Source organism: Echinops telfairi, unplaced genomic scaffold, assembly GCF_000313985.2.
Source record: "Echinops telfairi isolate 266 unplaced genomic scaffold, ASM31398v2 ScPeMD7_3533;HRSCAF=4204_0, whole genome shotgun sequence".
NCBI classification, from domain to species: Eukaryota; Metazoa; Chordata; class Mammalia; order Afrosoricida; family Tenrecidae; genus Echinops; species Echinops telfairi.
Window position 1 is genome coordinate 39,637,273 of NW_022107431.1, and position 13,000 is coordinate 39,650,272.

At 48.6% G+C, this 13,000-nt stretch overlaps 1 protein-coding gene across 1 annotated transcript in view; it reads left to right on the plus strand.

Moving 5' to 3' along the window:
- LOC101656467 (coiled-coil domain-containing protein 162-like) overlaps positions 1–7,652 on the plus strand; it is a 24,882-nt gene extending 17,230 nt beyond the window's left edge. The window contains exon 4 of the mRNA XM_045294605.1: positions 7,495–7,652. Within this exon, the coding sequence (XP_045150540.1) occupies positions 7,495–7,652 (158 nt within the window). The remainder of the gene's footprint in view (positions 1–7,494) is intronic.
- The last annotated feature ends 5,348 nt before the right edge of the window (positions 7,653–13,000 follow it).

The window sequence follows — 13,000 nt, forward strand, 5'->3', positions numbered from 1 at the left end:
TGAATCCAAGGTCAGCAGACCTCGGGGTAGTGGCTGTAGAGGTGGATGAATCCATGGCCGGCAGGTCAAATGGAAGGCTAGTGAGGATTCCAGATTGAACAAAAAGCCAACAGCTTTCCCATATCCCCGAGGACACTGTCTTTCAATTGATTGGTTGCCCATAGATGTCATTGTGGAATGGATTGCATTATCTTAGCTCTCATCATGGGGAGAGACTGCATCTTCATAGCCAAGCCACTGAGAATCCTGGTCCCGCCAGGTGGTCGCACAACCTTCGTGAGCACAGTGTGTCAGGTGGTTTTGCACTTGACTGCTCATGAAGGTTGGCAGTTGATGGTTCAAAAAGTTGCTACCGGTTGGAACCAACTTCATGGCACCCAGCAACGACAAGATCTGCACCCAGGAGTCCCTGGGGAGGTGGGGTGGGTGTGGGGCACAGACAGTTAACACCCTTAGCTGCTAACCAGCAAAGTTGGCAGTTTGACTCCAACCAGAGGCACCTCAGCAGAAAGTCCTGGCGATCTCCTTCCCAAAACCCCAGTCACTGAAAACTCTGTGGGGCCCAGCTCTCCTCTGACACACCTGGGGTCACCATCAGTTGGAATCGACTCATCAGCCACCGAACTCTTACTCAGCAGGAAACTGGTGAGATAAGTGGGTCCCAACTTGCCCAGGAGTACAATTAGAGAGGGGTCCTGTTAGAACAAAAAGCAGTATTAAGCCAATAATTGAAATGGATTGTTTTTCTATTTCAATGTGTAAATTGCAAATTAGGGCAAAATCTCTCGCTAAAGAGTAAAAAATATTCCAAAGAATAAATTCTTCCACAGCTGTTTACACTGCAGTTCATTGCCAGGCAGTGTCCATTGCCATGGAAACGGCCAAAACATACATGATGGCTTGTGGACATGCAGCATTTTCTCAAAGAACAATTCCAGTGACTCCGGGTTGTCCCTGAAGCACAAATTTTAATTGGATCCTCAGAATGTCTATTGTCAGATACTCCTTTAAAAGAGCCTGATGCCCAAGGTAAAGATTCTTTACTGGGAAACCCATTTTCTTGAGGTCTAAGCTTCAAAGAGCACTTCAGGGCAATGGTTTGGGGGGATCATTTCAACCTCCACAGAATCCAGAAAGCTAGATTCCACGAGCATCGGACGCTCGGTTCCTCAGTGCCTTGTCTCATTGAGGGGGAAACAGTTGTGCCCCAAGGACAGTGTACAAAGTTGTGCACATTCCGCTGGGCTGCAAATAAAGAGCAAACGGAACCTTAAGAAACAAAACAAGCCCCTCTCTCTAAACGAATCCTTTTATAAAGAGTCTGGCTGCTCAATCTTGGAGCTATTTGGAATTACAAAGAAATGGCCCATGTGAATGTATATCTTTCAAGTAATTCTTGACAGGACACAGTTTGGGCTTGAGGTCTCCCACTTAGGAGGATGTAGCTCTGTGGCCAAAGTCTCTCCTATTCTGAAAGTCACAACTCCCATTGTACATCGATTTGACGCAGAAGGTGTCGTCAGAACAGGGAGTTTCCCAGTGCTCTCTTTGTAAAGGACCAGGAAGCCGACGCAGCCCAAATACCACACGCTGCATTCAGGAACTCTCTGGGCGAGTCAGGCACGGAGTGTACTGGTCTCCGAGGGAGGCAGGGCCACTGTGACTCCTAGCTCTCTGATTCCCCAAGCAGGGCCCTTCCAGGGAGAGATCCAAGAAAAGACTCTTGGCACAGGCTCCGCCCCCACTGTCACCAGCAGCTGCACCATCTGTCCCACTCTCACAGACAGGTTGCCTCTGCTTTCCAGACCTGCCACCTGTCACTAAGCAGCATGAGCCCCTAGAGCAGCGGTCCCCACCTTCCTCACGCCGCAACCCTGTCATCCACTTCCTCATGGGGTGGGGACCCCCAACCATACGATTATTTTCATGGCTACTCCATAACTGTCGTTTTGCTACTGTTATGAATCGTCATGTAAATATCTGATATGCAGGATGTATTTTCATTGTTACAAATTGAACATAATGAAAGCATAGTGATTAATCACAAAAACAATATGTAATTATATATTGTGAAATGTTTCTTTCTAGTTGCAATAGATGAAATTTTGTCTTGAAGCACGGTGTAGCCTGGGTAACAGTCTTAATAGAACAACAGTACACCACATTGCTACATTTTGCAGCAGTGTGCGTAAAAAGCCAACGTCAGTGAGATGGCTGAGATAACGTCTTTCTCACCAGATCAGCACATCTGCATGTGCGGAGACCTGCCTGGAGATGAATAGAGGAGCGGTGTCTCCGTTCCTAAGACCATCAGAAATACATGTGACCCCTGTGAAAGGGTCATTGGACCCCAAAAGGGGTCGTGACCCACAGGTTGGAAACCACTGCCATAGAGGAAGGAGGGCCAGAGAGTGTGTGTGTACATGCGAGTGGGCACGCTAGGGGACAGATTAAATAAATGACAGAGGGAGAACAGCCCCCTAGCCCACACATCTGTCTTTCTGTGATAATGCCACTGCGTTCATTTCCTAGAGAGGAGCCCTGGTGGCACAAGGGTGATGAGCTCAGCTGCTCACCAAAAGGTCGGCAGTTCAGACCCACCAAGGCTCCAGGGGAAAGACCAGTGATCAGCGCCCATAGAGACCACAGCTTACGAGGTTGTGGGGGTCAGTTCTACTCCGGCACACGTGATCACTGTAGATCAGAATCAACTCCCGGCACACAGCCCCCGGCAACTTCAGATGGTACCACAGTCTGGGCAGAGTAAAACAACAGAGGTTTGGGGTCTCATAGTTCTGGAGGATTGATGCCCAAAATCAAGGGTCATGAGTCCTGAGCATGGATCGGCCCACAATCAATGCTTATGGAAGTAGCAAGTCAAGAGACCAAGAGACACATTACATTGGGTAAACCGGCTGCACAAGATCTCTTTAGCGTATTGAAACGCAAGGATGTTACCTTGAAGACTGAGGTGTGCCTGACCCACGCCTTGGCATTGTCAATTACTTCTTATGTGTGTGAAAGCGGCACACGGAACAAGGAAGACTGGAGAAGAATGGATATGCTTGCATCGTGGTGGGAGAGGAGACACGGAACGTGCCATGCACTGCCAGAAGTATGCACAGGCCCCTCTTGGAAAAAATGCAACCAGAGTGCTCCTTAGAGGCAAAGATGGAGAGACTTTACCTCATGGACTTTGGGCATGTGGTCAAGAGGGACCAGTCCCTGGAGAAGGACATCGCCAGTGAAGATGAGGACAGGCCTCGACATGATGGATTGACACAGTGGCTGCAACAATGGGCTCAAGCGTAAAACCAATTGCGAGGGCGGCGCAGGACCGGGCAGTGTCTCGCTCTGCTGTGCACGGGGTTGTGTGGCTTGGAGCTGACTCTGGGGCACCTAACAACAACTCTCTCTGAAGGCTGTGGGGAAGCATTCTTCCTGGTCTGTACCTCGCTCCAGGTGGCTCCTGGCCATCCTGGCACTCGCTGGTTTCTAGATGCACCTGTCCACTCTCTTTTCTGTGCCTCATGTGGCCATCTGCCCTCTGAATCTGCATCTCTTCTCCTTTTTGTGAAAGGACACCAGTCATCTTACACGAGGACTCACCCCCCTCAGGTTGACTGGTAACATCCTCAAAGACACCATCCCTGGGGTGAAGTGGAACTTCTTAACGTAGCTCTTCTGTCCAGGGCTCTGTAACTCCCACCAAATGATTAGGGGGAACTATGCAAACAAGGTGTGTGAAACACTGATGGAAGGGATTGGTCGGTTTTAGTTGCCATTCCCCTGTGTATACAAGAGTCTATCAGAAGCCAGGAACAGAGACCATAACTCTTTATGGGAGTAGAAAGCCTCATACTGAGGCTTGGGGGTGGGGTACTAGAGTTTTTCTGGTGTTTTAGAAAAAGTCAAATGAATATGAGACCCAGATCGCTGCCTCAAATATCTTACAATTCCTGTCTATCTACATAAGCTAGGCTTGAGAAGCAAGCCTGAGGAGAAAGTAACAGGACCAATGGTTCGGGGTGGGGGTGGGAGGTGTTGGGGCAGGAGGAGGTGGGGGGAAAGGGAGTGGAGAGTAAATAACATCATGGGTAGGGGAACAACTAGGGATCTAAAATCAACGGTGAAGTGGACGTAGTGTTCCTGGTCGTGTTGGACCAGCTGTAATCTAGCCGAGAGGAATTACAGAGAGCCAACCTAAGGGTGAGGGTGATAGTGGAGCAGGAGGAAGGTAAAAGGAAATAAAGTAAAGAATCAGGAAGCAAAAGTATTTATAGAGGTATAACTATAGACATGTATATATGTAAATATATTAGTGTATAAAATTAGGGGTATTGGCCTATGTACATATATTTATATTCACAATATATTGAGGCAGTGGACAGATGCTGGGCCTCTACTTAAGTATTCCCTCAACACAAGAACACTTTGTTCTAATAATGTGGCACTGGGCGATGCCCACTTCCCCGACACGATCGATAGCTGAAGACAAACTGATGCATAAGCAAAAGTGGTGAAGAAAGCAGATGGTGTCTGGCTATTAAAAGATATAACATCTGGGGTCTTAAAACCTTGAAGCCATACAAGTGGCCATCTAGCAGGGAACCAACAAAGCCCACATGGTGGAAGAAGCACATCAGCCTGTGTGATCATGAAGTGTCGAACGGAGCAGGTATCAGAAATTCAAAAATAAACAATCTCATTGAGGTGAAGGAGCGGGGTCAAAGTAGAGACCTAGAGCCCATCTGTGGATAATCAGATAATCCCCCACAGAGGGGCTGCACAGAAAAGAAGATACATCCTACACACACAAGAAACACTCACACTCCTCTAGTTCTTTAATCCTTCCTCCCTCTACTATTATGATCTCAGTCCTACCTTGCAAATCTTGCTAGACCAGTGTAAATACACCAGTACAGATGAGAGTTTTCAATATACAGAATTCAGTATAGACAAACCCCCTTGGAAACAGTAATGGGAGTAAAGATTACAGAAGGGTAGAGAAAGGGAAGGGGAAGAAAACGGAGGGAAGGGGTAACAGGTAGCAATGATGATAGAAATAACCTCCCTTGACGGGCATGAATACCAGGATAGTAGGTGAAGGGATAGAATGGGCAGTGTAAGATATGTATAAATAATAATAACAATGCATAATATATAAAGCGTTGCCAGAGGTGTTAGGGTGGGGGAGGGAGGGAATAAAGAGGAGCTGGTATCAAAGGGCTCAAGAAGAAAGATAATGTTTTGAAATTGTTGATGCCAACATTTGTACATGTCTGTTTGATATAATGGATGAATGGATTGTTATAGTATATGTAAGAGTCCCCAATAAAATGTTTTATTAATTAAAACATTGAAAATAGCAACAGCATGGGGGGAGCGGGGAGGGAGGGGAAAGGTGAGGACCTAATGTCAGGGGTTTAAATGGAGAGAAAATGTTTTGAGAAACGATGTACAAATGCGCTTTACACAATTGATGTGTGTATGGATTGGGATAACAGTTGTATGAGCCCCTAATAAAATGTTTAAAAAAAAGAAAAAGAAAATAGCAACAGCAAAATTATATATTTCAATTCCTGAGACCCTATAGTACAGAGTAGAACTATGCCATAGTAGTTCTGCAGGGTTTTTCAGGCTATAAATCTTTACAGAAACATACTGCCTCATCTTCCTGCTGTGGGGTGGCTGGTGAGTTCAAACCTTTCGGTAAGCAGCCGTACGTTTAACCCACTGCAATACCAGAGCTCCTCTGGACTGCTTATCTTATCCTAAAGCCAAGGGAATACCAGCATTTACAACCATTCTCTACCTGGGTCTCCCCTAATCAAGTCCCCACAGACAGCGTCTCCACTCCATTGCGCCTCAGCTTGCTGAAGAACCCAGCCAGGCAAGGAGAAAGGTTAGGGGATCAGCTGTTGAAGTAGAGAAGCTTTGGAAATGCTCGAGGAGCCCTGCTGGCAATAGTAGTTACCCATGGGGTCGTGATCCATAAGGTCGGCAGTTCAAAACCACCACATGCTCCAAGAGAGAAAGACTGGGCTTTCTACTCCCATAAACAGTTGCAGTCTTGGAAACTCACAAGGGCAGTTCTACCCTGTCCTATGGGGTCGCTCTGAGTTGGCATCGACTCAGTGATAGTGAATGAATTGGGGAAATGGGTGGGCTGTGTATCAAGGCATGTTGATCAATTTCCATAATCCCTCCCTTCCCTCCACAGGGATGTCACTGCCCTCGCTGTGAGTTGATAGGGTGCATTCTGTTAGCCCTCTAAGCGCTTGTAGGCTCACTCACCCAGTGCACCCTGTGCCAACAAGGTGCCCTCCAGATCCGCACTGAGTGCTTCCAAACCCCCCTAAGTTAAATTTCCAGTAAAAATGTGAGTAAACCTATTTATATCTAACCTACTCTTGCATTCTTAGCTATAAGCCAGATCGGACTTTCCCGCACGTGCCCCTAGATGTGTATGCACGTGTATGCACATTTGCTGGCTTTGGGTGATCTTCAGGCTCACCCGTGAACCCATGACAAGAAAGGCAGGTTTGGATAGTGTGATCAGACATGGGGACTGGTTTATAAATCAAACTCACTGCCGCCAAGTCCATTCCAATACATATTGACTTCCAGGGTAGGCTTCCAAGACTTTACATCTTTATAGACACACACAGCCTCATCTTCCTCCCCCAGAGTGACTGGTGGGTTGGAACCACTGTCCTTGTGGTTCACAGTGCCTGCATTACCCACTACACCAGGAAGGCTCCTTTAAAAAAAACAAAAACCAACAACATCCGATATTCCCCGGCAGTCTCCCACCAACATACTAACCAGGACAGACCCTGCTGAGCGTCTGAGAGCGAGAAGACGGGACGCATTCAGTTATCAGCATCTTCATTGTCAAGCCCCCAGTGGAGGTACTGGGACTTTTACTTCTCGTGCATGTTGTTTCATTCTACTAGAAATTGTGGTCTCATACATCTAAAAAACTGTCTTTCAACAGCATTTTCTTGCTGGGATGAAAGCAAAGCAAGTTTTTATCTTCCAGAGAGGAAGAGGAAGGAAGGAAAGATATATCAGACCTTGGGATCCAGGGCATAAGGCTGAGCTTGCTTTGCAAAATGTATAATGAGCACACCCGCAAGCAAAGACCAAACTCAGAACAATCAAACTTACTGCCATCGCGGCTATTCCAACTCACAGCAACCCGACAGGACAGAGTAGAAATAGCTCTGTGGCTTTCCGAAACAGTAACTCTTTACGGCACTAGAAAGCTTGATCTTTCTCCCAAGAAAGTGTTTCAAACTGCTGACCTTGCCGTTACCAACCCAACGCTTAGCCTGCGATGCCACCAAGGAGTTCATCAAACGATGGCCGCGATGTCCATTTAGGCACGCTGTTGGCTCTAGAGTCTGGAGGGTGAAATCGTGGCTCACCAGGTAGCTACAGCAGCCTGTACTTCACATTGACTGATTAAGTACTGTCTTTTTTTTTTAGGGTCTGAATTGCAAGAGCTACAGAAAATGATTGACAGCCTTCAGAGCCCCCAAGACCCCAACCAGGTGGCCCAGGCCCTCCTTCTCCGGAGGGAGGTTATGTTTCTGCAGTTCGACGCGGCAGTGAGGCATCTGGCCCGGTACGGCCGGGAGCGCTAAGCCTGTCTGTTCAGTTCTGCGGGCAGGTGTTCTCAGATGACCATCCAGGGAGGGCAACCTTCGCAAGATGAGCCGACATGCTTAAAATAGGCGGGGGCACAGCGGTGCCCAGGCACAGCCTGCTGCAAAGGGTGTCGGGGGGAAGGGTGTCTTGTTAGATAATACTGATCTTGATTTTATGAAATGTGTGTTCAAAACAGGTGGTTTGCGAGCAATTGGTACTTTCAATGTTCAGGCTGTCTGTCTCCTTGGGAGGAATATAAGTTTTGGTCCCTCCGAGGCTTGTTCGAAGAGTTTTGTTTGCGTTTCTCACCCTTTCTTTACCTTTCCACTGCACTGCCAAGGAAGGCCAAAGGAATTGATGGCTGAGCTAAGTTTATAAATAAATCATTTTACTTCTGGCCTGTACAATGGATTCAGTGCTCCGTATACCAAAAAACGGTTATTTTTGCATGATGAATTATGTCTTGGGTGAGAAACTTCATTTGGATTAAAATTCACAAATGTTTCCACAATAAGTCAGCTGTGCACGTGAGTGGGGAGGGAAGTGGGCAGGCAAGCCTGAGGGCTTCTGCTTACTCTTGTCAAAATTGAGCAACTTCCTCTGATAAATTCCCAGAGTGAATATTCAGCCCACGCCCAGGGTCCTCTTCCCTGTGGGCTGTAACAGCTTCCCACTGTCGGCAGACATGTCCAGAGAGAGAGAGTGACAGCTTGGGGTTTGTACAGCACTAGGGAGCACCTGGCTTACACATTGGGCAGTTCACCCCAAGGTTGCCGGTTCAAACCCACCATCTACTCTGAGGGAGGAAGATGAGGCGTTCTGCTCCTGTTAAGATTTATAGCCTCAGAGACGCACGGGGGCAGTTCTACCTTATCCTATAGACTTACTATGAGTTGGAATTGACTTGAAGCCACTGAGGGAGGAAGAGGGAGAGGAGGATGGAGGGAGTGATTCCTGGGTGGTGCAGATGGCTCGTGTGCTTGGCCGCTAAGCAAAAGGTGGGAGGTTCAGTTCCCCCAGGTGCCCCTCTGAAGAAAGACGTGACAATCTACTTCTGAACACTCGGCCGCTGCAAACTTAGAGCACACAAGGCCCCCGTGAGGCAGCACCAGCTCCACAGCAGCCCCGCTTTGTGTCTGCTCTGCCTCGTCTGTACACTGAACACCCCATTTAGAAGGTTCAAAAAGTTGGCAGGAAGGGGGGACCGATTACAAGGATCTATATATAACTTCCTCTCTGGGGGATGGACAACAGAAAAGTGGGCGAAGGGAGACGTCGGTCAGTGTAAGATATGGCAAAATAACACTTTATGAATTATGAAGGGTTCATAAGGGAGGGGCAGTGGGGAGGGAGGGGGAAAATGAGGAGCTGATATTAAGGGCTCAAGTAGAAAGTAAATGTTTTGAGAATGATGATGGCAACAAATGTACAAATGCTTGACACAATGGATGGATGGATGGATTGTGATAAGGCTTGTACGAGCCCCCAATAAAATGATTTTTTTTTAAAGTTGGTGGGGGAAATGGAATGGAAAGTTAATAGAACTATTCCACAAACTTCTACAGCCAGCTCCCTCATACATTCAGCAGGACAAAAAACCAGACTCGCCGGCTTCCTTTGTATTGACACACTGCCTTCTGAGTTAGCTCAGTCAAGGCTAGGATTCATGATTCTGGGCTCGGAGAGTCCAAGCTCAGATTATGTAGGGAATTCCCTTGGATAGAAGAAATGGGGAGAGACCCTTTTGGAGTTCAGGTACCCAGGGTGCGGCGTGCCACTCTTCTCGCAGGGGGCCTCTGTGGGCCCGGCTGTGGCTGCCACTCTGTGGGGACATAGGGGACCGTGTCTTAGGTTGTGTTGAGTTGGCATCAACTCGATGGCGGTGAGTGTGAGTTTGAGGGTCATAGACCCAAGGGAGCCACGTGTCCCTCCCTCAGGACTTCTCCTCTGCCCATTTGGACCCCCACAGTGTTGAACCCGCAGCAGTTTGGCTCTCTATTTGGAAACACACAGCTAGCACGTGCTAGACCAGATCGGAACCCAGGTGTCTGGCTGCAGATCGGGCCGCGGTGAGGGTGAGAGAGATCTTGAAGAGATGGCCGGCTAGGAGTAAAGAGAAGCTGAGTGAGGCGTGCCATCCTTCTTGATCATTTGACTTAAGCCTAACTTGCAAACCAGGCAAAGTCCTTAGATAAGCAAAGGAGACAGGAAGTTCTCCACCCTTCCCAGAACTGCCAAACCTGAGCAAGTGGAACTGTCCTCCCCGGGAAACCCTGCTTCTGGGGAATGCAGACCTCCCCAGGCTGCGAAAGAAGGAACCAAAGCGGTCCCTGGTGGGAGAGCAGCAGACTTCACAGGTTAGAGGAGAATCTGACTCAGGACAAAGGCCCTGTGGGGGCCCCTCAAGGGGCCCTGGTGGCATAATGGTTGGGAGCTCAGCTGCTAGTCCAAAGGTCAGCAGTTCAAAACACCAGTGGTTCCACAGGAGATCCACCATCTAGTCCTGAAGATTACAGCCTCACTCACGCACTGCCTGCACGTTGATTCTGACTCATAGTAATAACCCTACAGGACAGAGAGCCAGCTCCCTTTATAAGTTCTGAGGCAATCCATCTTTTTTTTCTAATCATTTTATTGGGGGCTCGTACAACTCTTATCACAATCCATACAGACATCAATTGTGTCAAGCACACTTATACATTCGTTGCCCTCAACATTCTCAAAATATTTGCTCTCCACTTAAGTCCTTGGTATCAGCTCCTCATTTTTCCCCCTCCCTCCCCACCCTTAATAATTTATAAATTATTATTTTGTCATATTTTACACTGTCCAATGTCTCCCTTCACCCACTTTTTTGTTATCTATCCCCCAGGAAGGAGGTTATGTGTAGATCCTTGTAATCAGTTCCCCCTTTCCATCCCACCTTCCCTCCACCCTCCCAGTATCACCACTCTTGGAAATGGTCCTGAAGGGCTCATCCGCCCTGTATTCCCTGTGTTTCCAGTTCCTATCTGTACCAGTGTACATCCTCTGGTCTAGCCAGCTTTGTAAGGTAGAATTGAGATCATGATAGCGGTGCGGGAGGGGGTGGGAGGAAGCATTTAGGAATTAGAGGAAAGTTGTATGTTTCACTGCACCTTGACTGGCTCATCTCCTCCCCAAGACCCTTCTATAAAGGGATGTCTAGTTGCCTATAGATGGGTCTTGGGTCCCCAATCTGCCCTCCCCCTCATTCACAATGATTTCATTTTTTGTTCTTTGATGCCTGATACACAATCCCTTCAACCCCCTGTGATCACACAGGCTGGTGTGCTTCTTCCATGTGGGCTTGGTGGCTGAGGCAGTCAATCTTTATGGGTGTGGAAAGCCTCATCTTTCTCCTGAGGTCCAGCAGGTGGGTTCCAACCGATGGCCTTGCAGTTAGCCATTCCTATCACACGACATCCAATTCCTATCACACTTCACCACCAAGGCTCCCGAATCGCAGCCTCAAGCCCCAAGCTCACTGGCACTGAGTTGATGCTGACTCACGGTGACCCTATAGGACCAGGGGAGAGCTGCCCCTGTGTAACTTTTTACAGGAGTAGAAAGCCCCACCTTTCTCCCAAGATTACAAGGAAACCTAGAGGGCGGTCCTACTCTTCCCCCCTCCCCCTCCCTCTCCCTTTCCTTCCCCCACTTCTCCCCCTCCCCCTCCCTCTCCCTCTCCCTCTCCCTTGGCTTGCTCCAAATATACGGTGTGGCCTACATTGGATGCCACAGATGATTCCGCGCTCAACTACTCATTGAAAGGTTGGTGCTTCAAACCCACCCAGAGGTGCCTCAAGTGACCTGGCAATCCGCTTCTGAAAAGGCCCCATCGCTGAAAATCCCAGGGCGCAGTTCTGCTCTGGACACGGGGGTGGCCATGAGCCTGCACTGACCTGACAGAACTAGCAGAGCAGGTCGCCTCTTGGTGACCGATTAGCTCAAGTTGTTGGATTGCTGCGTGTTTCTAGACACTACGCAGTTCACTCAGCCTGGAGTGCGGGCCAAGGCAGGTGCTGTCCTCTGACCGGCTGGGCACGTTCCCCAGGCCCATCAGCCTCTATAAGGTTGTCCCCCGACCTGCAGGAGGTGTTTACCAGCCCATGCGAGAGAAACGGCCGAGGACTGAGTTTATTGGTGGGTGAATTACCCATTTGCCTTAAAGAGGAATGCTTGGGTCTGACAATGCTGCTCGTCAATCTTGTCTATTTCCCAGCAGCAGCAGCAAACCACTGCCATCGGCCCCCGTTTCTGTATGTGTGACCTGTGTACGATGCCGTGGGTTGTGCATTTAAGGAGGAGCGTATCAGTAAGACAGTCGTTTATGACATCTGAAATTAAAGTGTCAGCACCCATAAGGAAAATATTATTGGAACGCAGCCACGGCCATTCAGTTGCTCGTGGTCTCTGGTGTTTTCATCCTGCACACTCAGAGCTGAATGGCTGCAACACACTGTGGGGCCCACAAAGCTGGAGGTAGCAATGATCTCTCCCCCTTTAAGAAAAGGCATGTCAACTCTTGATTGATTCAATCCTTTGCAATTGGGGGCTAGAGGGAGGTTACTACCCACCCACCCAACCTTGCAAACAAAACTTCCTCGAAGGGGCTCTACCCCAACCCCACTGCCAATGAGTGGGTTCGGACTCCAGGCGACCTTCTCGAAGAGAGTAGAGCCACCCCTGAGGGCTTCTGACGCTAACCATAGTTACTGGAGCTGCAGCCTCGTGTTTCTGCTTTGGACGGAGTGGTGGATTTAAAATGCTGACCTTGCAGCCAGCAGCCAAATGCCTTACCCGCTCCACCACCAGGGCTCCAAAGGAACCCTAGAACACAGAATCAGTTACGTGGCTTGAAAGGTGCCCCCCATCTGAGTGTATTGCTGAGGTGCAGGCTGATTCAGGTGAAAAGGAGAAGCTTGTAGAAATATTGCAAAGGTATCTGCAGTAATCCTGATCGAGTACAGTTGGCCCTTGCACAGCACCGACCACCCAGCTAATTTAACTCAAAGCTCACCACCATGAAGTAGATTCCCAAACCCTTAATGACACTATAGGACAGCGTAGAACTGCCCCTGTGGGTTGCTAAGGCTATCAATCTGTATGGGAGCAGAAAGCCTCCGCTTTCTCCCATGGAGCAGCTGGTGCATTTGAACTGCTGACTTTGTGATTAGCAGCTCAATGTGTAACCCACTGCACCACCAGAGCAGGTTTAAGTATCTAGTTTAAGACTACCTAAACAGACAGGAACCCTGGTGGCATAGTGGGTTTGCACTGGGCTGCGAATTACAAGGTCAGCAGTTCAAAACCACCAGTTGCT